Source organism: Trachypithecus francoisi, unplaced genomic scaffold (assembly GCF_009764315.1).
Source record: "Trachypithecus francoisi isolate TF-2019V2 unplaced genomic scaffold, Tfra_2.0 Lachesis_group1, whole genome shotgun sequence".
NCBI lineage: Eukaryota > Metazoa > Chordata > Mammalia > Primates > Cercopithecidae > Trachypithecus > Trachypithecus francoisi.
This window is the reverse complement of record NW_022681454.1, coordinates 168,309,309-168,337,006: the sequence shown is the minus strand read 5'-3', so window position 1 is coordinate 168,337,006 and position 27,698 is coordinate 168,309,309. Positions and strand designations below refer to the sequence as shown.

The 27,698-nt window shown below is 36.3% G+C and overlaps 1 protein-coding gene across 2 annotated transcripts in view; it reads left to right on the top strand.

Moving 5' to 3' along the window:
- Window positions 1-27,698, top strand: part of GLRA3 (glycine receptor alpha 3) — a 172,949-nt gene that overhangs the window by 89,971 nt on the left and 55,280 nt on the right. For both annotated transcript variants that reach the window (XM_033215724.1, XM_033215725.1), the window contains exons 4-5: window positions 4,485-4,708; window positions 19,764-19,846. In XM_033215724.1, the coding sequence (XP_033071615.1) occupies window positions 4,485-4,708; window positions 19,764-19,846 (307 nt within the window). The remainder of the gene's footprint in view (window positions 1-4,484; window positions 4,709-19,763; window positions 19,847-27,698) is intronic.

Genomic DNA, 27,698 nt, shown 5'->3' with positions numbered 1-27,698 from the left:
AATTCTGATATCATCAAAAGTCTTATTTTTAACAGCCCAGTAAATATAAAATGGTACCTCATTAATATCTTAATTTTCACTTCTTTGTTTACTAATGTGGTTGAACATGTTTTCAGATACTTATTAGATATTTGCAATGCCTCCCTAGTAAAATGTTGTGATTGTTTTGGCCATTTTTTCTACTCATTTTTTTTTCTCTTTTTCTCAATTATCGCTATGAAATCTTTTAAAGCATGTTAATAATCAACTGTCAGTTGTATATGTGGCAAATACCTTCTTGCAGTATAATTTATGTTTTCATTATCCTTAAGTGACCTTTGGATGAACAGAATTTCTTAATTCGGACATCGCAGAATTTATTAACCTTTATTTTATGATCAATATTTTTGTGCTTTTTAAATAATTTACCCTACCTCAAGGCCACATAAATACTCTGCTAAATTTTCTTTTAAAACAATTTTTTACCCATCATATTTGAACTTTTAATTCACTCCAAGTCACCTTGAGTAGCATCATGTTGAGATGTAATTTAACCTTTCGCCATATACAAAATGTGTTGTACAAGGCCCTTTTCTTCTTCACTCCAGGGAATTTTATTACAGGCAAGTTATTTCAAGTCTAGTTACTAGGACTTCTCTTAGGGAGGTACTATTTTGACGGTCAGTTTACTTACCCCTTTCTTTACACATTTTCACAAATGGCCAAAATTCAAAAATCATTAACATAGTTGGTTGCTGGGTATAAGGGATACTGTGGCTATGAAGAATCAGCCTTAAAAAACCGTTTTTGAAATGCTGAATGTGGTTATTTAATAACTTTATATCTCAATGCTAATCTGCAGGCAAAGCAAAACCAAAACTGTAAGGAGTAGTAAAATCTTAGTTTCTAAGGTTTTCAGGACATCATTATTTTTGTGTTGCTTTGAACCCTGGCCCTGAACCAAAGTATAGAAAGATTTAATCAAGCTAATTAACATAGTCATCATCTCACCTCTTAATATAATTTAGGAGTGAGAATGTCAAAAATTTCTTCTTTTAGCTATTTTGAAATATACAATACATTATTATTAACTGTACTTGCCATGCAGTACAATAGATCAGAAAATCATATTTTCCATGCTGTCACGAATTCTCTTAGGGTGGTACTATTTTGACGGTCAGGTTACTTACCCCTTTGTTTGCACATTTTCACAATGGCATCCAGTGGCCTCATATGCTTCTTACTTTCCTAATCTAAATGTATTAAGAGATAGAGATATTTCAGAAAGAGCATCACAATGGGTATAGAGCATCACAACATTTGGCCTTGGTGACAGGTGACTGTTGCTTTTTCCTTGTATTACTTAGAAACAGAAACTGAAAGATACTTAGCATCTTTTCTAGTTCACATTTGGAGCAAAAAGTGTTCCCGGAAGAACTGAAAATGTATCTGTAAAGTTTATCACTAGTACTAATAACATAAGGATAAAGAGATTCTACCCAATTTTATTACATATACTGCAACTTAAAGAGTACTTTTATTTTAGCCTAAGTGTGGTGAACAGCTGCAGAGAGTTCTAAATCAAGAAATGTGACAGCAAAAAATACTTCAAACAACTTGATTATGTGTCTTATAAATCAGTACAAATGTAAATTCTTTACTAGTCAGTTATCTTTCCTGGCAGGTATGATTATAACTTCACCTTGTTCAGTCTTCTCCTACCCATAAAGCAGAGAGAGACTGATTTGGTCAATCACTGATTCCTTTAGTGGTATTGAGGGCACACACTGGAGAATGGCGAAGGAAACAAGAACTAGCCACCAACCATGGAGCTGTGCTTCCTGGTGCCCTGGACTACAGGCTAAGAGAAGATGACCTGTTCTAGGCTGGTAGACGTTTGTTCACATATCCCCATTTACAGGTTCTGTAGATCCTTGTGGCAGGTGAGATTTCCACAATATCATTAGCTTTCTGGTAAAAAGTTGAAGTGAACTCTGCTCCATTGTCACTTTGGAAGATACCTGGGGCAGCTAGCAAGCAGAAAAAATATTTTCTGGTATGTAACCTTAGTTGCAGTTAGAAGATAGTCTCAGGGCACAAATATTGATCAAGGTGATGTACAGATGAGTAACATTCAGTACAAACTCTGACTTCGACCTACCGATAACAAGCAATCTACCTGCTCTGATATCATTAAAGCATTCGTTGTGATTGCCTGGTTACTACATTCTGATGTCTCATAATTTGGTATTCAAGAAATAGAAAAATAGATGAAAACTGACTTTCAGTTCTTATGAGTATCTTCAGCCTTAGCTATTTTGCATGCAAATGCAGTGGTCTTCAAATGTTTGCTTTGATCATGCTTACAATGAGATCTATATTTATTTTATTGGCTCATTTCAAAAATCTAGAAAAAAGTATTTATAAAGACATATGCGGTACTTATTTTCATATACTGTGTATATACAAACACTACACATATACTCAGCTGTCAACATTTGTCATTCTACACATTGCTCCAAAGTTGTGAGCAAGAATTTGGTTGAAATCATTGACTCCTTTTAAAATTAACTATGAAAGATCTAATTAGGAAATCTCATTAGCCAAATTTTCTTGAAGTATTATTGACAATAATTGTCCTTTATTATTCTTTCATTATTCTAAAATCAGCTTTATTTTTCTTAAATTACTTATTTCATAGAACTTACATGCTATGTTAAATATGAGAAAATGTGCTTTCATTGTGAAGAAGCGTATATGGTCATGGTAACACAGAGAGCTTTTAAGACAAGTTCACTAAACATATTCTGGATGTTATTGGATATCTACTAAAAGAAATTATTCTAAAAATAAATGCAAAGATGAAAATATCTTTCTCTAAGTGTCTAATCGCATTCCAGCATTTTATTCTGACAAAGCAGGAAAGTAAAATTGGACTGGAACAACAAATTTTAAACATGATAAATTGTGGTCTATTTTTTTTTTTTTAATTATACTTTAAGTTCCAGGGTACATGTGCATAACGTGCAGGTTTGTTACATATGTATACTTATGCCATGTTGGTGTGCTGCACCCATCAACTCGTCAGCACCCATCAATTCATCATTTATATCATGTATAACTCCCCAATGCAATCCCTCCCTCCTCCCCCCTCCCCATGACAGGCCCCAGTGTGTGATGTTCCCCTTCCCGAGTCCAAGTGATCTCATTGTTCAGTTCCCACCTATGAGTGAGAACATGCGGTGTTTGGTTTTCTCTTCTTGTGATAGTTTGCTAAGAATGATGGTTTCCAGCTGCATCCATGTCCCTACAAAGGATGCAAACTCATCCTTTTTGATGGCTGCATAGTATTCCATGGTGTATATGTGCCACATTTTCTTAATCCAGTCTGTCACAGATGGACATTTGGGTTGATTCCAAGTCTTTGCTATTGTGAATAGTGCCGCAATAAACATACGTGTGCATGTGTCTTTGTAGTAGAGTAATTTATAATCCTTTGGGTATATACCCAGTAGTGGGATGGCTGGGTCATATGGTACATCTAGTTCTAGATCCTTGAGGAATTGCCATACTGTTTTCCATAATGGTTGAACTAGTTTACAATCCCACCAACAGTGTAAAAGTGTTCCTATTTCTCCACATCCTCTCCAACACCTGTTGTTTCCTGACTTCTTAATGATTGCCATTCTAACTGGTGTGAGGTAGTACCATTCAGGACATAGGCATGGGCAAGGACTTCATGTCTAAAACACCAAAAGCAATGGCAGCAAAAGCCAAAATGGACAAATGGGATCTCATTAAACTACAGAGCTTTTGCACAGCCAAAGAAACTACCATCAGAGTGAACAGGCAACCTACAGAATGGGAGAAAATTTTTGCAACCTACTCATCTGACAAAGGGCCAATATCCAGAATCTACAAAGAACTCCAACAAATATACAAGAAAAAAACAAACAACCCCATCGAAAAGTGGGGAAAGGATATGAACAGACATTTCTCAAAAGAAGACATCCATACAGCCAACAGACACATGAAAAAATGCTCATCATCACTCACCATCAGAGAAATGCAAATTGTGGTCTTTTCTTTGGAGGCATATAGGTCACCGAAGGCATATGAACAAAACCTCAGAACTAGGATGACTCTTCTAGGTGGTAATCAGTGAGGATCCTGGGGGATGGAAGTACCCAAGAATGTCATTGATTCCTGTTATAATTCAGAAAAACCCAAAGAACAGTACATAAGATCCAAAACTCTTTTTTATAAGACTTTATTATTTAGAGGAGTTTTAGGTTGACAGCAAAATTAAGAGAGGTACAGAGATTTCCATCCTCCTTCTGTCCCAACACTTGTATAGCCTCCTCAATTAACTATGCAACCCATCCCCAAGAAGGATACATTTTCTACGGTTGATGGGCCTGCATTGGCACCACATTGACACTATGGGTTCTAAACTTTTTAAAGCATTGTTTTCTTTCTTTCTTTCTTTTGTTCTTTTATCATAGGATTACAGAGTGAATATCTTTCTTCGTCAGAAATGGAATGATCCCCGCCTTGCGTACAGTGAGTATCCTGACGACTCTTTAGACCTCGACCCCTCCATGTTGGACTCCATTTGGAAACCTGATTTGTTCTTTGCCAATGAAAAGGGTGCCAACTTTCATGAAGTCACTACAGACAACAAACTGCTAAGAATTTTCAAAAATGGAAATGTTCTTTATTCAATAAGGTGAGTCGTAGACTTAAATTGCCGATTTCAGTGAAATAGAATATCATGTTTTGTTGGTTGGTTTGTTTGGTGACAGTTTTGAAATTTTTGAGCAAGTGTTATCATTGTTGCACTTCAGTTCCTCTAATATACCCTTTCCCAAATGTGTCTGATCAACAGTAACAGACCCAAGTCCCAGATTCAGGAACTATATAAATAATTCTTAGAAATCCACTTTTTAAACAAACGGTCCTGGTGATTCTTAGTATCAGCCAGGTTGTCAGGAATCTTAAAGGCAAAGTGAAAGGCATCAGAATCATACATTGTGATAATATTTTTATGTATATGTGTCTTCTGCAAATATGTATACGTTAAGAAATGTTTAGGTTTGCTCATCTGAGATCCATTTTACATAGATTATTTTTCTGGTACATGTTTTGTTAAAATATCCTTGAGCTTCTCTGGTCATTCTTTTGCATTTTTGCCTTAGTGGTTCAATTTTCTCCTTTCTAACATGCTGCAAAGTGGTGATTTGTTGATAAACTTTGAACAAGGCAGGAAAGAAAACAATCACTATATTATGTGAAAGTGGATGACAAAACCTTTATCATGATCCCTAGAAAAGATCTTATTTACATTTATGTTCCTCATTATTGACTTATCAAGAGAGCATATAGCATTTAAAAAATAATACCAATATTGAATAATAAATTAAAACCAAACCCTAAACACTAATAAAAAAAATTTGACAGTTGAACTCTAGAATACATCTAACTTCAGCAGTTCGTTAAATATGAAAGAAATTTAGAGTCAGTAAATAGCTACTTACAGGATATACTTGATGATTTTTGTCACATCTGAAAAAATCTTCTAAAATGAAGTGATTATTTCAAAAATTTCCATAATTGTTTTTCTAATTTTGTTCAATTGTGAAGAACAGGACATAAGAAAAGAATTCATGTTATGTTTCTTAGGAGAGGGAGAATATGTTATACTTCTAGCAAGAGCCAAATATTTAAATACTTTTATCTCCAGTAACATGTTTTAAAAGGTATCAAGGTAGGCTTAATATTGAGGTCTTAGGCTTAAAATTTAATTCATTCTATTTTATCTCTCTCTTATCTTCTCTTTTGTAAACTTTTCTTCTCATCAGGAATGGGGGCATTTGATTTGGAGTTCATATGCCCAATATCAGGGATAAAATAGTAGGATTCTAAAATGTAATCTTAACAGCTTACTGATTTTGAAAATTTTCTTCTGCAAAGTGGTTTTATAAATAATGCTTTACTCCATGTCTACTCTTCATCTCTGCATCCCAATGTACTATGTCTGCTGCCCAGTGCTGGACATAAGCACAGGCTGAGTAAGGACCTTGGAACCTGAGAAACAATGTGGAGGTGAATTCCCAGGATTTTCCTTTTGCTTCATATACCCTAGACTTGAAGATGAAGAAACTGGCAACATGGTAATATCAGCGGGTACAGACAAAAAACAAAGTCCCAGCAAAAGCCAAATTTCTCTAGCAAATCTAACATTCTCTAGAGGTTAAGAAAGGGGAAGCCTAGCAAGACAGAAAAGCTTTAGACAACTGCTCTACTCCAGCCCAACACCGCAGGAAGAAATGCAACCCCACTTAAGACAGCCAAGCCCAAATGGAGAGCCCAGACTTCCAGTCTTACGAGGTGGTATTGAGATACCATCACACCTAACTCAAGATGGTGTCAGGAAAGCACAAACAATGAACTGGATTTTCATGCCCCACCATCCTATAGTGAGCCTCATACCTCACAGTACCAGGAAGACCACATAGAGAGCCAGGAATTCTACCCTTTCCCTGCAGAAACAAGGCATAGCCTCCCTCCCTGCTGGGGTGGTTTTAGAGAAGACTTAGAGGACAGTCAATATTTTCAACATCACTTAGCAGTTATGAGGCCACTCCCACCATAGTGTCAGTGGACATCATGCTTCCAGGTGGGACATCCAGCAATAAGGAGAAGCCTGTCCCCTCACAGGTCTGTATAGAGAGTGATTAGGAAACAGACACAACATAGCACCTTCTCTTGACAAAGCAGAGTAATGTCAGAGAAAACCAAAAAAATTTAAATAAGAGCCAGGTGCTAATAAAATAATATTTGTATATCTAGGCTTCAACCAAGAAACATTCATCATACAAAGAACCAGAAATCAGACAAAGAACCATAAATGTTCAATAATTATGGAAAAAGACAATCAACTGATGGCAACATCAAAATGGCAAAGATGAGGCCAGGAGTGTTGGCTCACACCCTGTAATCCCAGCACTTTGGGGAGGCTGAGGCAGGCAGATCGCTTGAGCCCAAGAGTTTGAGACCAGCCCAGGCAACATGATAAAACCCTGTCTCTACAAAAAAAAAAAAAAAATTAGCTGGGCAAGGTGACATCCACCTGTGTTCCAAGCGACTAGAAAAACTAACGTGGGAGGATCTCTTGAGCCTAAGAGGCAGAGGTTGCAGTGAGTCCGGATTGCACCACTGCACTCCAGCCTGGGTAACAGAGCAAGTCTCTGTCTCAAAGGAAAAGACAAAAATGTTAGGTATCTGGCAAAGACTTTAAAGTAGCCATGATAAATTTGCTTCAGTGAGCAATTACACATATGCTTGAAACAAATGAGAAATTAGAAAGCCTCAGCAAAGAAATAGAAGCTATAAAGTGAAACCAAATCAAAAATTTAGACCTAAAAATACAGTAATTGAAATGAAAACTCAGTGTATGGGTGGAACAACAAAAAAATGGAGAAGATAGAAAAGAGAATCAGTGAATCATAAAACAGAACAACAAAAATTACTCAATGTGAGCAACAGAGAATGAATAGATTGGTGGTGGGTCCTGGGAAATAGCCTCAGGGATCTGTGAGATTACAACAAATGATCTAACATTCATGTCATCAGAGTGTCAGATAGAGGGGGGAAAGGGTATGAAGCTTAAAAAACTAGAGAAAATAATGGCTGAAATGTTAATAAATTTTGCAAATGGCATGAGACTACAGATTCAAGAAGTTGAATTCCCAAACATGATAAATCCAAAGATGTCCATATGAAGACACATAATCCATAAACTTCTGAAAACTAAATACAAATCCTGAAAGCATCCAGAAATCAATGATGTCTTATGAAGGCAAAACAGTTAGAATGAGAGTGGATTTTTTTAGATGTCATTGAAGCCCGAAAGAAGCTACAAATATTTTTTTAGGTGCTGAAAGGAAGGAACTCTCATCTGAGAATCTTGTACCCGGGAAGATATCCTTTGGGAATAAAGGGGAAATCAAAACATTATTGGATAAAGGAAAACAGAGAATTAATCACAAGTGAATCTACCTGGAAATTATGGCCAAAGAAGCTTTCTGAAAAAAAGAAAATGATAAAAGAAGGAGCATATGAATATCAAGAAGGAAAAAAGGACACAGGAAGCAAAAATATGAGTGAATACAATAGACTTTCCTACTCATTTTGAGTTTCCTAAATTATATTTGACAATTCTAGCAAAAATTATAAGACAGATGTAAGGGGAAAATGAAAGAAACAAATGAGAAAACATTTTTTATAAATGCATTGACAGAAGTTAACAAGACCGGGAAGATCTCAAGTTGTCTAATATCCTTTCTGTGGTCACATGACTTGACGTTAACTGGGAAGATGATTTGTCAAGATACATAAAAATATGAAACTCATTTATCCTTCAATTCAGCATTTCTGTTTCTAGGAATCTAAATTACATACGTATGTGTAGATAAGATACCTTTACAAAGAGACCCACTGAAACACTGAAATAGCAACAAAAATGGCCTTTATATGTTCACTATTAAGAACATGACTGAACACAGTGATAACCCCATATTATGAAATAACTTTCAGGAGATAGACTTGAATGTAAGCCTACATGATATATTTCAGTTCAAGAAAAATGTTTTGTATATTTTTATTTAAGGCATACACACACACACACACACACAAAATACATATATGCATAACTATGTATGTAAAAATATACATACATATAAATCTATACAAGAAGTTTACACGAACCCCAAACAATTTGGGAATGAATAGGAATAGTGGAATTTGGGCAGGAATAAAGGGGAACTGTATATTTTGCTATATGTAATTTTATGTTGTTTGAATTTTTCATAACAAGTTATGTATTACTTATGAATTAAATACATATATTTTAAATTATAAAGTCTCTGAACATGAGGTCATGATTCTTCACTCTTCTGTGCTGTGGGTTCATGAATGTTATCAGGAGACCCATGACAGGGTATAAGTCAAATAAGTTTCATTCCTTCCTGCTAAGTTAAAAACTATTTTTGCAAAAGGTGTTATTTTATTTTTAATTATATTTTGAAGTACTGTTTCACTTCAGACAGATTTGGGGTCGCATAGGTTGCAAAAATACATCACCAGGTAGCATGGAATAGTCACTTTGCAAAGATAGAATGTCTAGATTATTTATTGAAGTTGTGTGTGTTTGTATGTAATGTATCTTACAAGATTATCAATATTTATGTTTATTTTGAGTCTTATTGGAGTTGGACAATGTCAACATAAAGAACATACTACTGAGCTTTTAGTATTTCCCTGATCATTGAGCAAAATACAATATAAAAGCTAGACTACTTTTCGTGTGAGGGTCTTCTTGCTAACAATATGACATCAAAGCCGAAAGTGCTTAACTCTGTCCATCCTAAAAATTTGTCAAATAGGATAGATCTTGTTATTAAGAAGATTTCAAGATGATAGTTGTACTAAAACCCTTAACTGTGCCAATTCAAATGAATTATATTAAAAAATACTAAATTTATTGTATTGAAAAGTTAAATAATTTAAATACAATTAATGAGAACTTGCTACTATGTCCCTTGGAAATGTTCAAGTATTTTCTGTCTTAAAGTATTGGAATAAAACTGGAATTATGTCTCTTATAAATGACATCATCCATGATGAATTGCTCACATTTCTTCTAATATTTTGAAGAAAGGTATGAAATAATTTAGAAATGCATCTTTTGTCTTTCAGTATGAATTCAAATGAAACAGATGGTTTCTCAGCTCCTAGTTTTTGTTTGCTATATCCTGGCTCGCACAATCAAAGAAAAAATTCATTTTTTCTGAGTTGTTTTTGGAAATCTCACAGGACTTTGAAATCTTCAAATGCTTCAAATCTTCAGTTTCTTTGTTAACAAAAATTGTGCTAGAAAAAGAAAAAATCTTGTTGAATTTACAAATGGAGCATCTGTGATGTTTCATGAGAGATCTGGCTTTCCTGCTTTTTTTAAAGAAAGAAGCAGCAGGTCCTTGCAAAGACGACTAATTGAACTTCCACATTTATCTGTATTTCCTCTGAAACCCTATTAAAACAAGGAAATAAACGGAATAAAGAATAAAAGTGTCATTAACACACAGGAGGATGAAAGTATTGGGGAAAAAACAGCAACAGATGAGTGATAACATATTTCGGAAACTTAAAAATGAATGCAGTTGTGAAAACTGACTTAAACAGAGATAGTGGAAACCTAAGTCAATGTTGGGGAATTCAAAAGGGAGAGAATAATTAATATTTTCAAATTTTTAGGAATGTAAGCCACCTGGGACTTCAGAAAGTAGAGGCCAGAAGAGATCTAAAAGGAGTATAATTTATTTAAGCTTTGTAGGAAAAGTGGACCCTCTCTTCCTGATTTCCTTCCCATGCACTCAGGTTAGAGACTGCCCTTTTTACATTTTGAACTCAGAAGGAAGCAAGAGGTCAGAAGATGCTGGAGAGGCTCTTTCAAGAGCTTTAGGCATAGGGGTTCCAGGCACAACTGGTACCTGTCATGAGGCATCATAGCAAGAAAATAGGAATGACAGGACCCCTTGCTGGTCCTAAAATGCTGAAAGGCAAACTTAAACTTTTTCCACTGAGCAGTAGACAAGAATACAGATGATAGATATAGATAGATATAGACATAGATTATACATGTAGATACAGGTATAGATAATATGGCGGTCCAGAGGTTCTCCAAATGCCAGAATCTATAGATCTTTTCTCTTAGGCAAGTTAGTTTCCATATATATATAATATATAATATATGATACATATATAAATATACTATTAATATATAATATATATAATACATATATTTTATATATACACATATGTACATATATACACTCACATATATTTTTCATATACATATATGTATATATATACACACACACATATATATACACACATTGTTTTTTCCTGTTGTATGACATTTATATCTGTCTTAGATATATAGATATATATGTATCTGGAAAACTAACTTGCCTAAGAGAAAAGATCTACATTCTGGCACTTGGAGAACCTCTGAGCAGCCACATTACCATCCTACAGTTAAGACCATTACTCAATGAGCCATCTGCTACTAACTGAGCTCCAGGTAGTTTTTAGTGCCTCATTCTTAAATATATTTAAAATTTTATGAAATATATAACATAATTATTACCTATATTTGTGTTTATATATGTGTGTGTATATATGTTATATATAACAAAAAGTTATAAAAGAGCTATAATAAACTAGCAAGCTTAATCATGAACAAGAATTATACATTTATAACATGTAAACACTGAATATTAATTTAACCACAAATGTTTATATAATTCATGAATGTCACTTAAAAGTTCACACAGTTCTCACTTTGGGAGGCTGAGGCGGGAAGATCACGAGGTCCGGAGATGGAGACCATCCTGGCCAACACGGTGAAACCCCATCTCTACTAAAAATACAAAAATTAACTGGGCATGTTGGCACATGCCTGTAATCCCAGCTACTCGGGAGACTGAGGCAGGAGAATCGCTTGAACAAGGGAGGCAGAGGTTGCAGTGAACCAAGATCACACCACTGCACTCCAGCCTGATGACAGAGCAAGACTCCATCTCAAAAAAAAAAAAAAAAAAAAAAAAAATTCACACGATGCTATAAAACATATGAAAAACAGTTGTACTTTTGCCCTGCCCATCCTTACCCCCAGTTCTGGCTTGTCAGAGAAGTAACCTTTGTTTAGCTATTTGTCTACCACCCACATTCACATACTTAAGTTGCTGTAATATCATGCTTGAATTTTAAAATATTTGAAATTGTCTATTAATTCTCATAAAGGAAAAACAAGAGTTGATTTCCCTGATATGATACTCCATGTACATTTCACTTTCTACCGCTGACTTTGGGAACCCACTACATTTATAGCAAGCTGTAAGCAAGCCTTCTCTTCGTCCAAGTGAAAGATATTCTCCTCTCTCCAAATTATCAGCTGCATAAACAACCCTGGAAAATGGCTCAGATAAAAGAATGATCAGAGCTTTGTGGTGTTGGTATACAAGCTAGAGGAGTTATAGGAGCACAAGAGGATCAAGGAGAAATATATCTCCCAGCCCAGATCGAGGGTCTGCTATTGACTAGCTGTGATTTGGGTTAAGTCTCTTTACTTCTAAAAGGCTCATTTCTTCTTAGATACATGGCAATGGCAATACTAATTACCTTGAGCCTGAAATAATGTATTAAAATACATTAAATAAAGCACCCAGCATAGTGCCAGATATACAATAGGCACTAAAGTTATTATTTTTACCTTTTAAGAAAAGTATACATTGTTTTTTTCCAGAATCCATAAACCAATACCATATGGACTCTCAAGTTAACATGTCTCAGTCTCAATTTTTTCACTTATAAAATGAAAATGGTAATATCTTTACCACAGAAAAATGGAATCACATCATAGGCAGTTAAATATGATATACTTTCTTACTTTACTAATATTACTAACAAACCCAAATTTTCTACTCATAGTACAGAAGCATTCTTGCATTAAAAATCAAATCATGGGAAGAAAATTTATGTTAAAGATGCTATGCACAGCAACTTGACAAAGATCATGATATAATTTTAATTTTTATTTAAGCTAAATAGAGTAACTGTGAAATTTGTGAAAATAACTAAAGTTTACTTGTATGATAATAGGTATTTTTTGACATTGACAGCCATTAATTTTTAAATAAGAAAGCAAACTTTTTTTGACAGTTGCTTTTTTAAGTGCTATTTATTCAAGGGAAATCAATTTACAATGCTATAAAATAAATGTCATCAGAAGAATTTGGCATACATGTAATTATGTATGTTTTTCTGAAGTGATCCATAGCTTCATAAATAAACCATCAACAATACTGTGATTGCTTTGGTGATGGATTGTTGAGTTAATGATGGTCTCTACGATCCGATGACAATTAAACTCCAGAAGTAGGTTACAGAAGCTGATTCTAATCTCCCTTCTAGTGCTCCAGCAATCTAATCTCTCGTAAGAGTGATTTACTCCTTACAAAATCATTCATGATGATATACCAAATCATTCAAATATATCAAATTGCTGAGGATACCCTTATATTTTCTATAGTTTAACTACATTTCTCTGATTTCTTTTGGAAGAACTATTTATGCAGGTTTTTATAAAAATTATTTATACATGTTTTACTTTAAATTTAATAACTGATATGTGCATGCAATGTATAATTTCTTATAAGAAATACAAAATTTAAGATGTCATATTAATTACAGAACTCATTTTAATGAAAATGCTTCAATGCTTTTGAGAGGCAGGATACTTAAAGGTTAAAAGCACGAAATCTAGAACTAGAACCCCAGGGCTGCAAATTCAGCTGTAACAATTTTTGCTGTGTAAATGTCAGGTGAGTTACTTAACCTCTAAGTTTCCTCATCTTTAAAACAGGGTAATATCATTTACCTATTCTTGGAAATTTGTAGTGCCCAGTAAATGAGTTAACATTTATAAAGTGCTTAAAATACTGCCTACTGCACAGTAAACATTGCCTAATAGATGTGTTATCTAATATGATATTACAGATAATATAGATTAAAACTGATTAAATTGCTAATTGAGTTCATTGTTTTTATGACACTAAACAGAAACATTAGTATCTAATAAAAATACTCATTTATATACAAAGTCTGTAATAGAGTCAGCAAACATTTTTTAATTCAACTAGTGGTTGAGATAGACACATTAAACAATGCTTGTTCAAAAATGTGCAATAATTGAATTTTAATGAGGTCAATTGTTTGTCACAGATTATTATCAGCTTTTTAAACATTACTGTTTCACAAAGTACTAATGTTAAAAGTCTTTCCCAAGACTTCTTAAAGGAAAAGAAGAAACGCCATATCCTGTTATGTATCTTGTCTCAGAAAGAGAACTTAGTGTCCCTCTTAGACAAGTAAACATTCATTGCCAAAACAGTAGAATGTGATTAATTGCCTCTTGATTTAGTTTTCTTTTGATGTGGTCAAGACCTATCTTTATACATAGTGTTTTGATAAAGAAATTCAGTATCATACCCACCAAGTTGACACATGTTTTTCAATATGCTGTGAAAGGAGCAATTGTGTCGTACCTTAAACAAAAAGAAAGAAAAGTCGATGAATAGATTTTTTTCAGGATATGATTTATGACAGAAGTCCTACAAGCTGTGTTTTTCTTTGCCAAATAATTCCTTTCAAGTGCTATTTTTTTAGAATTATGTAATGTCTCTTTTTTTATGCCAGAAGAATAGCCAGGATATGAATTTGACATCACATGCATGGTGAGAGCGTGGAAAAGATTCTGAGAATGCTATTTACTCCCAAACAAAAGGTCACAGAATTAATTTTGCAAGTCAGGGTTTGAAACTGGCTGAGAGCCTTGGATATACAGAAAATTAATGTGTGTACCTTCAAAATTTATGTGTGCATACACTTCTAATAAGTCCTTTCACAAGGCAAAGAACACTGTGTCTACCTAATTTTACAATTGCCTTTTTAAGAGAGAACTTTGTAAATTTACACAATCATACTTAACCTAACTGAGCCAGGAGAAAAATCTTTTGAATATTGAACTCTATGAATTATTCTAGTGTGTTATGGACTCTGACTCAAATGAATTAGCAGATTATCCTCCTAAGACTCTTAAAAATTCAGCAGCTTCACTGTCTGTCCATTTATGTGTCCCAAATTATGTTAATTAGAACTAGCTCACCAAGCATAATCTCTGTAGAATATACATCATTCTAACTTTATGTCTATGGTCTACATAAAAGTGTCAGCTTGAAGAATGTGGTTGTATTTAGTAGAGCTGCGGGCTATTTGTTAAAGCTTAAACAGTTCTTTTTTCTTCCTTTCTTCTTTCTTTTTCCGTCCTTCCTCCTTCTTCTTTCTTTCCTCCCTTTCTTTTTTCTTCTTTTTCTTTCTCTCTCTCCCTCCCTCCCTCCTTTCCTTCCTCCCTTCCTTCCTTTTCCTTCCTCCCTTCCTTCCTGCCTGCCTTCCTTTCTTTTTTTTTTTTTTTTGTTAAGAGACAAGGTCTTGCTCTGTCACCCCGGCTAGAGTTCAGCAGTGTGATCCTAGCTCACTGCAGCCTCAACCTCCTGGGCTCAAGTCATACTCTTGCCTCAGCTTCCTGAGTAGCCAGGATTACAGGCGCACATGCCACACCTGGCTAACTTAAAATATATATATATATTTTTGTAGAGATGGAGTATTTTTATGTTGCCCAGGATGATCTCAAACTACTGGGCTCAAGCGAACCTCCTGTCTTAGCCTCCCAAAGCTCTGGAATTACAGGCGTAAGACACCACACCTGGCTAAATAGTTCTTAATATGTAATTTAATTTAGTCATCTTTGTGCCCACACCATAGAATTTGGGGGATGAGTAAATGAAGGGGTCTAGGAGTGGTTGAATATACTAATAATCACTAATAACCACTGTTTGTTGAGTGTTTGCTATGGCTTAAGCACTTGTCTAAGCACTTATGTGTGTTAACTCAAGTACTGCTCATAGCAACTCTCTGGAGTACGTACTATTGTTATCTTCATTTTAAAGATGAGAAAACTGCAAAATAGGGGATTTGAGTAATCTGCCTAGGGTCAGGAAGTTTAAGTAAACTAATCCACCTAGGGTGCTCATGAATACAATGAATTTCCATGGGAATGTTCTCAATACAAGAGGCTTGCTGAAGAGTTCTCAGAAAAGAACTTCATTTGAACAAACTTGAGTGGATCCCACCAGCTCTTTCTCAGGTCTAGGAACTACAAAAACTACCCTGAAGAGATCGGGGTAGAATGCTTTTCCAGCAAAAAATATTCAAAGGTGATGAATTTTCTGGAATATCAACATACTGATTGACTTGTTTTTCTAAGACCACCAGAGCGGGCACAAAGGAACCAGCGACTAGGCAAGTGTAGGAGCAAAACTGCAAGTTTATTTTGGTCACCTAAGGTGTGGGGAAGAGATCTGTCAGCCTCCGGCAAAGAAGGCCGACAGAGTCCCCCCGTGGGGCTCTCGGATGGCGTTCCTGGAGTCCTGACATCCTGACAGGAGTGAAGGACTGAGGAACGCCGCGCGTGGCGTCCCTCCGGAGCGGCTTTTCTAGGAGTGGGAGGGCAATAGGCGGGGCACGGGTGTGTCGGGGGCGTTCCACAGGTGCGACCAGGTAAATCTTGGTCTCTTCCGATTGACATCACCTGGCGCATGCCTAGTTGGTCTGCACCTTCCTGGGTCGCCGGCTGCATTTTCGCGCGCACGGGAAAAGTTGGGGGGGGGGATGAAGAACCCGGAAGTGCACCATCTTGCCTCCGTTCATCCAAACAGTCCAACCTTTTATTGGTAATAGTGATAAAGGGGCGCCGCGGTCTGTCTGGCTACTTCCTGCTGTTAAGGGGCGTCGTTAAGGTCGGGGCCCATGGTTGGCATTTGGACGCACGGATGAAAAATAAAATAAGGCACAGTATTAGTATAGGAATGAGGAATGGAAGCATTTGTTGGAATAGGGGAAAAACCCAGAAGGAAGGTCCCAGCAAGGTTGAGGAGTATGAGATAGTTAAGAAAATTTAGGAAGTTTGAGGCGAGTGGGGGAAAGCCAAACTGATTTCCACTGATTGCTTTCGGTAGGGGCCCTTTTTAGCTGGGAATGAGGAACGAGTGTGCAGAGTAGTTGCTGGCCAGGCAGCAATTAAGGAGTGGAGTTTTTGTGGAGTGGATGGCTTTCCGCTTACTCCTACTACAGAGATATTGGATGGAAGGCTAGGTCCAGAGAAGGAGGGCAAAACAGAATAGGTAGCCTCGCTGTTGATTAAAAAATTGATTGTCTTACCCGCTACCAGGAGAGTTACCCGCGGCTCGGCGAGGGTGATGGGGGTCCCCGAGTCTCGGCACCTTCAGTTGTAGTTGTCGTCCAGATGTAGGAGCTGGAAGGAGCTCCCAGGATCCTGGGAAAGGGGGTCACGTGGAGACGCAGCACCTGTTCTCAGGGTGGGGCAATCAGACTTCCAGTGTCCTCTCTGCTGGCAAGCAGGGCAGGGGGCTGCTGGTGGACTAGGGTTAGGACATTCACTGGCCCAATGTCCTGATGCCTTGCACTTATAGCAAGGCTGCGTTGGGGCTCGGGGACCTTGCGGACACCTGTTGGCATAGTGTCCTGCCTTGCCGCACTTATAGCAGGCTCCTTTTGTAGCCTTGGGGTCTGCGGAGTGTGTACTCTCTGGCCTGGGGTTATGACTGGGCTGTAAAGCCGCTGCTAGGAGCTGTAACTTCTGTTCAAGGCGAGCTTGCCGTCTCCTCTCTGGAGTTATAGACCTTAAAGGCTAATTTAACCAGGTCTTGTATTGGTGCCTGTGGACCATCCTCTACCTTTTGAAGTTCTTACGAATGTCAGGAGCTGATTGAGAAATGAAATAAGACGCCAAAATGGTGGCCCCTGTTGGGGAGGCCGGATCCAACGGGTATATTGGGTTAGAACCTCAGTCAGTTTAGGGTAGAGGTTAGGATAACCTGGAGGTTATGCCAAGTTAAGTCATAGGCCTGACAAAGGTATCTAAATTCCTTTATATGGTAGGATTAGCTGAGAAATCACCTAAACGCTTCTCAATTTTGGAAAGATCGGCCAGTGAAAAGGGGACATGTACTCTGACTACCCCCTCCGCCCCAGCCACCTCTCGCAAAGGTGCTAACACTGTAGGAGGGTGTGGGCAGAGATAGGGGACTCAAGACAGCCAGTTGGGGGACCGGAAGGAAGTACAGGACTGAGTGGATTACTAGTAGATAAGGAGGAGGAAGGAGGAGTCTGGGCAGGAAGGTAGGGGGTGGAGAGAGCGGGGAGAGAAGGAGGAGTATAGGGACGAGAGCTTAAGGCCCAAAAGCCTTGTACGTAATTAATTTGGGACCACTTGCCTAGCCGCTGGCAGAAATTGCTGAGGTCGATCACGCCACAGTGGAAAGGAAAATTAACCGCTTCCTCCTAAGGTCTTGTTCAAGCTGTAAGGTTTTTAAATTGGCTAGGAGGCACCCTAAGGGGGTGCTCTTTGGAAATTTGGACTGGGGGGTTTCCCGTTTGTTTCTTCTTTACTTACACAATGGAAATGGAAATGGATCCCTGCCTGGCTTCAAAGCGTCCTTTGGAACCAGCAGAGACAGACTGGAGGCTCATGGTGCCAAAGTGGAGATTACCTTTGGGCAGACGTCTCCGTCCTGAACGGGTCTCCCGAGCCACTTGGTGGCTCCAAATGGACCTCGGACCTGCACAGGATTTCTGGCCGAGGGAGGTAAAGAGGAGACAAGGGCACTTACCCCAGAGAGGCCGTGAGAGTGAGGGAAGCGGGTCTCAGGTCCTGGTCCGTCTGCGGCGTGGAATGAGGAGGAGGAGGAGGCTCCCCAGACCCTTGGGGCCCTGAGGAGGGGTCTCCTCCCGGGTTCGGCACCAACTGACTTGTTTTTCTAAGACCACCAGAGCGGGCACAAAAGAACCAGCGACTAGGCAAGTGTAGGAGCAAAACTGCAAGTTTATTTTGGTCACCTAAGGTGTGGGGAAGAGGTCTGTCGGCCTCCGGCAAAGAAAGCCGACAGAGTCCCCCCGTGGGGCTCTCGGATGGCCTTCCTGGAGTCCTGACATCCCGACAGGAGTGAAGGACTGAGGAAGGCCAGCGCGTGGCGTCCCTCCGGAGCGGCTTTTCTAGGAGTGGGAGGGCAACAGGCGGGGCACGGGCCTGTCGGGGGGCGTTCCACAGGTGCGACCAGGTAAATCTTGGTCTCTTCGGATTGACATCACCTGGCGCATGCCTAGTTGGTCTGCACCTTCCCGGGTCGCCGGCTGCATTTTCGCCCGCGCGGGAAAAGTTGAGTGGGGGCGGGGGGATGAAGAACCCGGAAGTGCACCATCTTGCCTCGGTTCATCCAAACACTGATTCTCTCTGGAAGTTGGAGGAGAGCCTTTCCAATGAGCAGAACACTGGTATACAGCATCTAGGTTATCCTTCCTGTGAAGCCAAATCAGAAGTTTATTTGATGAGCATAGAATCAGATCATGAATATTCTAAAGGGCTATTTCCTGACCCTAATGATTCCCTTATCCCACACCAGGGAACGTGAGGCTGAACTTTTTAAGTCCTCCAGATTCACTTTGCCAAATACACTGCTGGATGTTCACTGACAACGTCAGGGTCGTTAGAATGATAACTGAAAGTTACATATGATTGCTCCTCTCCACGCTGCTTTTCCACGTTTAGAACTCCAGTGCCTCTCGAGTATTGCATGTGGTTTGCAAGAAAAGATATCTTTTGACGTTTGGCATTAATTTTATAGGATCTAGTCTCAAATTTCTCTTTGGAGGGTGTTGTCTTGGAATACAGACATTTTCTAGACATCCACAGCCCTTCTACCTGAACAAATAAACGCATAGATATATATGACAGAATGTTTATATTTAGGTTGGTGCAAAAGTAATTGCTGTATTGCCAGCACTTTTCATGGCAAAACCCATGATTACTTTTGCACCAACCTAAGATATGAAGCTATCCAACCCCCAGTCCACCAAAGCCAGATTTGTGTATAAGGGCTATTTTATAGTAAGTAAGATACATAAGTTGGAGAAATTTTTACTTAAATCTGAGTTAGTCATTACCAAAGCAACATTGTTTCTCTTGTACAATAGAGTATTAATGTGATGTCATAAATTTCCTTTAAAAAAATTACTTTCACTTTCAGATTAACATTAACACTTTCCTGTCCAATGGATCTCAAGAATTTTCCCATGGACGTACAAACATGTATAATGCAACTGGAAAGCTGTAAGTATGAACCACTTACTTTTTAAAATACTTTTACAACATAGTAGATACAAACTTTGAATGCCTAGGATGGCTAATTTATTTTGTAATCATTTTGGTCATATATTTACTGAATAGGCATATAACCTTTCACCAGGTGCTGAAAATAATGACGCCTACCAGTACATGTACTCTACACTATGAGAAAGAAACAAATTGAGGATCTAGAAATAACAGATTTTTAAAGCTTGAAATTTAGATACACGTTTCCATATACATCATCAGAAGTGAAAAGGATGGCAATCATTAAAAACAAACTATCACTTATTTATTGGGAGCCTCTTATCAACCAAGTATCTATATATATTTTTCTTATACTGACAACAAAGATATTGTTATCCCTGTGTTTTCAAATGTGAAAATGGTCATGTTGAATGATTGAATATTCGGCTCCAATTCACAAAGGTGACAATGACAAACTGCCTCCAAACTTATGCTGCTTCCGATAACCAATGTTTATTATTTTAATGTCACTCTGCTGGGTATGTTATGTATGTTATCTCAGAAGACAAAATTTCTCACACTTTCTCACAGATTTATTTAAACTTTCAGGTATTCCTCTAAATTTCTTCTTTCAAAGTAGACCCATATGTCTCACTGATTAAGGTTAATACAGGTGAAATTTTCACATCCTACCCTTTCTCTGATCTATATAATCAGACCTAAATTAATTGTTTACAGTGTTTAATCTCATATAAAAATTAAGCAATATGCAATATTTTCTCTTATGACAATATGTTATACGAGGGGGAATAAAAGGACTGTTTGACACATTCCTTGAGGAAAATTTGAAGGCCGATCCTCAGACTCCATGTGTCAAAGACAAGGCTTGTAGTGTGATGGAGTTGTCACCAGATGGCGGACCAACTTTGTGGGGCAACGTGACTATCGCCCTCCCTCTCCCATTTGGTTTTACTTAAGAAGTGGAAATATGAATTTCTCTGATAACTCCTCCCCAGAAAATTTAAATTGATTATTTTTATAAGTAGTTCTTAAATAATTATCACACATATGGATAAAGTACTCACGTAAATGAGAGGAAATAAAATAAATTAAAATTTGGGGAGCCACTCAGCAATCAATCTATGTGGGGAGAAGCAGCAGAGTCGATTTTGAAATTGAAGAAGGACAATTTGAGGACAGGCTGATTGTATATCTTCGTTGAAAAATTAAGTACATTTAGGGCATAGAGTTTAAAAAATGTGCACGACCCTCTAAGTGGCACCCTAATTACTAAGTCCGGGGGCGGGGCCTGGATATTAATCAATAGGTGTGAGGAATGGTTCAACACATAAGGGGCAAGAAAATTGTTTGGTCCTTGCTGTACCTCTTAAAGATTATTTTAGTTAAATGAACCAAGATTATTTAAGAAGTTTTCATAATTTTCCAGCAAAAAGAACAGAAAGTAGGATAAAGCACACTTATGTGGAAGGTAGAAACAGGAGAGGCTGATTCACAGTGGATGTGAAGTCACTGACTTCCTGTGTGTCCGAGCGTAAAAGCTTAGACAAATGGGATCAGTTTAGAAGCACTGACGAAGAAAGGGAACAGGGGATGAGAAACAAATGTTGATGGGACAATTGATAAAATCCATCTTAATATGTTTGAGATCTGGGAAATTTAGGTCTAAAGCCAAAGAGGGAGTGAAAAGTGAAGATCAACTATTAAAAGCCATATACAGAGTGGTTCAAGGAATCAGATGAAATAGCTGAAGAGGAGAATGTAGAGGAAAACAAAACACGAACAAGAACAGACCCTTAAGAAATGCCTGCATTTAGAAGTTGTTGGAAAAAATTCCAGACAAAGGCAAGGATGGCAGATTAAAATCAACACTGTTCAACCTCAGAAGAGAAAGGACTGTGAAGGAGTTCTGTGTAACAAAATCAAATGCTGCAAAGGAAGTTTCGTAAGGTGCTTGAAAAAAGCAACTGTTACTGTTAACAAAGACAAATGTGATTAGACTAATGATGGTCAAAGCTGGAATCTAAAAAGGTTTTGTTTTTTTTTTAGGTGAGTGATGAGGAAGTGGGAGCAGTGAGTGAAATCTCTTATTCCACGAATGTTACTTATTAAAGAAAGATGAGAAAAAGTACAGTGCCTCAGGGTTGGTTAGATCACTGGGCTTCTGTTTTGAGTAAGGAAAGCTTACTGGTGCTATTTTGCAGGGCACAAAAGCTGACATAGTAAGACCTCTCATGTGGCTGCCTTTCTCAGAACATTTCTCAACATAAGAAAAGAGAGTCTCTTTTCTTTTCCCCTTTGTTTCTTAATTCCTCTATAAGAAATACGAGTGGGTTGTTTAAGGGGTTAATATTTCAGTCATTAAGTACTTCCTGCTCTTACTAGGAATTAATTTTAATTTAGCTCACCATAGAGACTTTGTTTATTAAACTCCCACAGCAGATGCTAATGTCAGTCAAAGTAGAAGCTTCTGAAGACTTTTTTTTCTTAAAACTTTTTTAGGACAATTACATATATATACACACACACACATATAATATATAATACATACATATATTAAGAAATACCTACATTTCTGTGTACATATGCATATATGTGTATATATATATTCATACATATGAATCTACATATATGTGTGTATATATATATGTTTTAAGAAAAATTTATATCTATTTTTTTCTTTCTCTTTAAATAGTGGCTAAAATGTCAAGATAAAAGATTGTAAATCAGTGGAACCCACTGGAAAGTAGGCAAAAAATGTTTAACCTACTGGAAAGCAAGAGCTGTAAGAATCCCAGGGTCCACTTTTCAATGAAATCTGACTGCAAAAAGGAAGAAAAGAAAATGTTCAATAATATTAAGACATGGGAAGCAGGCAAAAAGGAAACAAAATTTAAAAGCAAACACTTTAATGGCTTGTAATGGTACAACTTCCTTAAATTCAGTAAAAGTTCAATAAGTATATGTCAATGGTTAAGACTGTTCCAAGTGGCCTGGGAAATATTCTTTCATTTAGGCATCAATTGAAAAATATTTACCAAATACCTAATATATTCCACATATTATGTTGGGTGGTATAACAACAGATGAAGCAAAAAAGTCTCTGCTTTCAAGAATTTCAGAGCCTACCAGAAATATAATGATATAAACTATATTTATGCCAATATAATAATTCAATTAAAGGTAATAAGCAAATGTTAATGGTATACTGTTAAAACAGAGGAGAAAGTGAATAAGAGAAGAACAAAATTAGCAATGAATAACTAACTTAGAAAAGACTATCTTGTCTAAACTATCAATGGTCCTATGCCCTCAAAAGTACATATTTACGACTTATAATTGAAACCATAGATGATACAAAATTCCTAGTTAGAGGAAAAGAAATTACTGGGGAAGAGGCTTATGCAAGGAAAATCCAGAGTAAGAGAAGACTTACATTAGAAATTGATGAGGAAAAAAAAAAGGATGAGTTAAGGATAATATCACAGAATAAAAATAGAATAAAAGGGTTAAATTCACTTAGGAAAAAAAGAGATTCTCAAGCTAGATGTTAATAAATACCAAGATCCAACAATATGTTGACAACTAGACACTTTCTAAGAGTACCACGCAAAAAAAATAATAATTTAGTGAAGAAAAATTTTAAAAAATGTATATGTGAGAAATGTACCTTGAAAAAGTCCAGAATAATTTTAATCAGAAAAAAATTAATGTCAGAAAAAAATTATGAGGCACAAATACTTGAGTAGCATGCTGGTAAAAAATCAATATACAGTGGCTCATGCCTTTAATCCCAGCATTTTGGGAGGCCAAGGCAGGTGGATCACTTGAGGTCAGGTATTTGAGACCAGCCTAGCCAATATGGTGAAACCCCATCTCTACTAAAAATACAAAACTTAGCCAGGCATGGGGGCACTTGCCTGTAGTCCCAGCTACTCGGGTGGCTGAGGCTGGAGAATCGCTTGAACCCAGGAGGCAGAGGGTGTAGTGGGCCAAGATGGCACCACTGCACTCAGCCTGGGTTACAGAGTGAGAGTCTTTCTAAAAAAAAAAAAAAAAAAAAAGAAAGAAAAAAAATTGATCTATAATTAGGAAAATATAAGTATTTAACCATATAACTTATAAATATATTAAGCAAAATCAGGATGAACTGCATAAAAAACAGATAAATCAACAATTTACTGGATTATACAAGCACAGTATATTTGAACAAAACAAATCATAGAGAGAATTCTTACTGTTTCTTCGTTTAATTTTGTTTTTACCATATGGAAACATTTACAAAAATTGATTATGTTATACACCACTGAGGAAGTTTCAGTAACCTCTTATGAATCAACATGTTATAAAATTAGAAACCAATAACAATATAGAATTACTGTAAGTTATTATAAGTTCCCATACATTAGTATATATTAATATACACTTGCATAACTGGAATGAAAAACATGTACTAAATGACTATTTGTTTAAAGGTGAAAATTAAGAAAAACTTGATGTTGTTACAATGAAAGCACAATATATCAAAATTTCTAGATGCAACTAAGCCAGATTTTTTTTAGTAGAAACGATTTCACTAAGCATTCTATTCAAAAAGAACAAAAAGACACAACAGAGTATCCAAAGAATCACAAAAACCCCTAAAACTGGTGCTTTGAAAAATCTGAGAATCTAGACACGTCCCTGGAGAAATAATTTAAATTAAAAAATTAGATTGATTGAATATAAAACATACAGAATGAAGAAATAGAAACAATCATAGTATGCCAGGTTAAAAGTAATGAAAGAAAATCCTGATCTATTCTATCTTTTTCAGTCATAGTTATGGAAAGGAAACTCAGACAAAACCTTTATTTGAAAACAAGAAGGAAGCCCGGGGGAAAAACATCCACGTAAATAGCTAACTTTGTTATAAATTAATGAGAATTTCCAAGAGCAGAGATAATAATGATGGGAACAACAGAAAACATTTTGAAAACCTGTTCAAATATTTGCTATATAAAAAGAAGAATTATGCATAAAGATGGTTTCCTCAAGTTTCCTCTCAATCAGGAGAACTGAATATTGCTATGTCTACATTAATCTGAAAAAAAGAAGGCGATTCACGGAAAAAGTGGGTCCAAGCTGATGTCTGTTTAACCATGCTGTGTTTTTTGTGAAAATATATGTTCCATTAAAAATTTACTTTGGGTTATGGGAAATTTTAAGATAGAGCTTGAATTAAGAATGTTTGTGCAAATATAGAGACATAACCTTAGAAATACTGCTTATTGAGACATGAATAAGCATGGAGACATGAAAATCAGTGAGCTTTCTGGAGATAGCACAGAAAATGACAACCAAAAGAGAGCCAGAGAAAGACAGCATCATCAAGTTTCAGAAAAATTGGGGATAGAGGAAGAAGAGAAACAGAGAAAGACAATAAGGAACTCTGTGATATTTTAACAATATGTTTCCTAGAGGCTATTTGGAAAATATGATTAATCTAGTTTATTCATGGAGGGTAGAGTCATTAAAGGTAAAAAAAAAAATAGAAAATCAACATTTTGTCTTCTTCAATATTTAGGTGTAAAAATGTATTTGCTGCAACACAAGTGGTATTTATCATAGTGTTTCACTCTGCTGCCATTTAAAATAAAAATAAAATAACTACACTAAAGTTGAATCTTTGCCGTTACAGTAATTTAGAAAGCTAACCCATCACTGAGAATTCCACTAAAGTCAAAGGAAAGAATGTGGCCCCGTTCATATGTTCCAAGTTCAGATGCTTCCCTTATCAAATTATAAAGGCCTCTCTGGGAATGTGCTTATTCCTCAAATCACAACAGAGTTTCATGCAACTGCTTGTATAACAGTCAGAAGTTCAACATACTATTTATTCCTCTGATCTAGAACATACTTAATTCAACTTCATTCTGGGATAAATATTATAAATGTTTGCTTTTGGTATGAAGGAAATGTGTTACGTTCATTTATTTCTCTCTCTTTTTAATACTCATTTTTCGATCTCAAGGTCAGTAAGAAGACATAGGCCAGTTCCCATGACAATATGCATCTCCAAAATTTACATTTTATTCTCAAAATTCATATTTTATTAGGAGAAACCTAAGAAAATAACAATAAAAATATCAACCCATATATGCCACACAGAGAATTCTGCAATGAAGACTTTTCACTAACTGCTTTAAATTTGAGCCTCAATTTTTATGTTCAGTTCTTGATTGTAATAAATGAAACCAAGGAAAGTTCCTAGTGAAGATAAACTACTAAAGTGATCACTAACTTTCCTTCTCAGGATTAGATTGCATTAGTTTACTGATAACTTATCAGATGCCATTACCTGAATTATTTTAACCTGTATGAAGTGCTAGCAACATGGGGTAATTTTCAACAGATACGTTTTCATTTATATCACAAATACATTTTTACATAAATGCAATTATAAATTATTTTATTTGATACAAAACAAATAACTAATATAGAAGAGAAGGGGGCACAACTGACTATATTAAGACCTAGACTATATCCCTAAGGAATGTTTGGTGGAAGTTGGTGTACAGGACTAGAGGCAGGAAAAAAACTCAAGACTTAATTTTCTGTTTTTTATTTACATTAAAAGGAAAATTCCTAACTGTTTTTTTTATTTGCCAGTTGAAAAAAAAAAAAAAGCCATGAAGGATTTTTTTAATCATGTAAAAATATTGGATAATAGTTTCCTAGAATCAGAATAACAATTAAGAGCCATTGATGACACATGATTCATAAACTATTACTATTTCCCTAAAAGGTCTAATTCTGTAGTTCATATCTAAAGAGGAGTATATTGCACTGCAGCCCAGGCAACAAGAGTGAAATTCCATCTCAAAAAAAAGAGGAATGTAGACAATAAAAGTGGAAAACCTCACCAATGCGTAAAAGTTAAAAAAAAATTATTTAGATTTGAAAAGAAAATATAAGAAAATAACTCAGTGAAGAAGTACTGCTTGCCAAAAAGAACAGCCTAAATCTCTCAAATTGCAGAGTGATTTTTAAGGGTCAACTTGAAAAAAAAAAAACAAAAAACACTAGCAAAAGCTTTCAGAAACTTGAAATATACTTTAATAGTATTGTTGGATAGACATATCTAAGGATAGAATACACTTTAATGGGGTTTTGGGATAGAAAATTCTAAAGAGAGATGAGAGGTTTTTATGATTTTAATTTCTCAGATTCATTTAAAAACATGTTTGACATTACTCAGATCACTTACTCTGGAATTTACGCTAAATTACCTAAGGCAAAAGATAAGATTTGGTGATGATTTTTCACAATTATTTTATAATAGTCTCTACTGTCATCCAAGCTCTTTCATAATTTAAAAGTTTGGATACTGTTCAAAATAATATTATGTTTTTTGTTTGCCTAGTGAGAAATACAGATGGTTCTTGTTTTCTGAGTATTTGTTGCTTAAACCTCTGCAGTTACAGTGTTAGCTAGAAAACAGAAGTCCTCCCAAGACAAAACTATACACCAATGAACTCACTACTTATAAAATAAATCCCCACTTAAACATTAAATATTCCATCTTATGCAACACCAATGGCCATTCTCTTCTAATCTGTCCACATCTTTCTAGGTTGAATTTTTACTGATCATCAAGTATTCTAAGCATATTGACCACAGTCAATCATATGGTCAAATTATGCTTCGAGAAGTTAAGTGACTTTCCCAAGGTCACACAACTGTGAAGTGGACAGAGAAAACAATATGATTTAATAGCTCACAAACTTTTCATACAACCATCGGTCATTTAAAAATCTATATGATGATTTCCAAATATGTATATATTGTAACTGTGGTATTCTTAAATTAT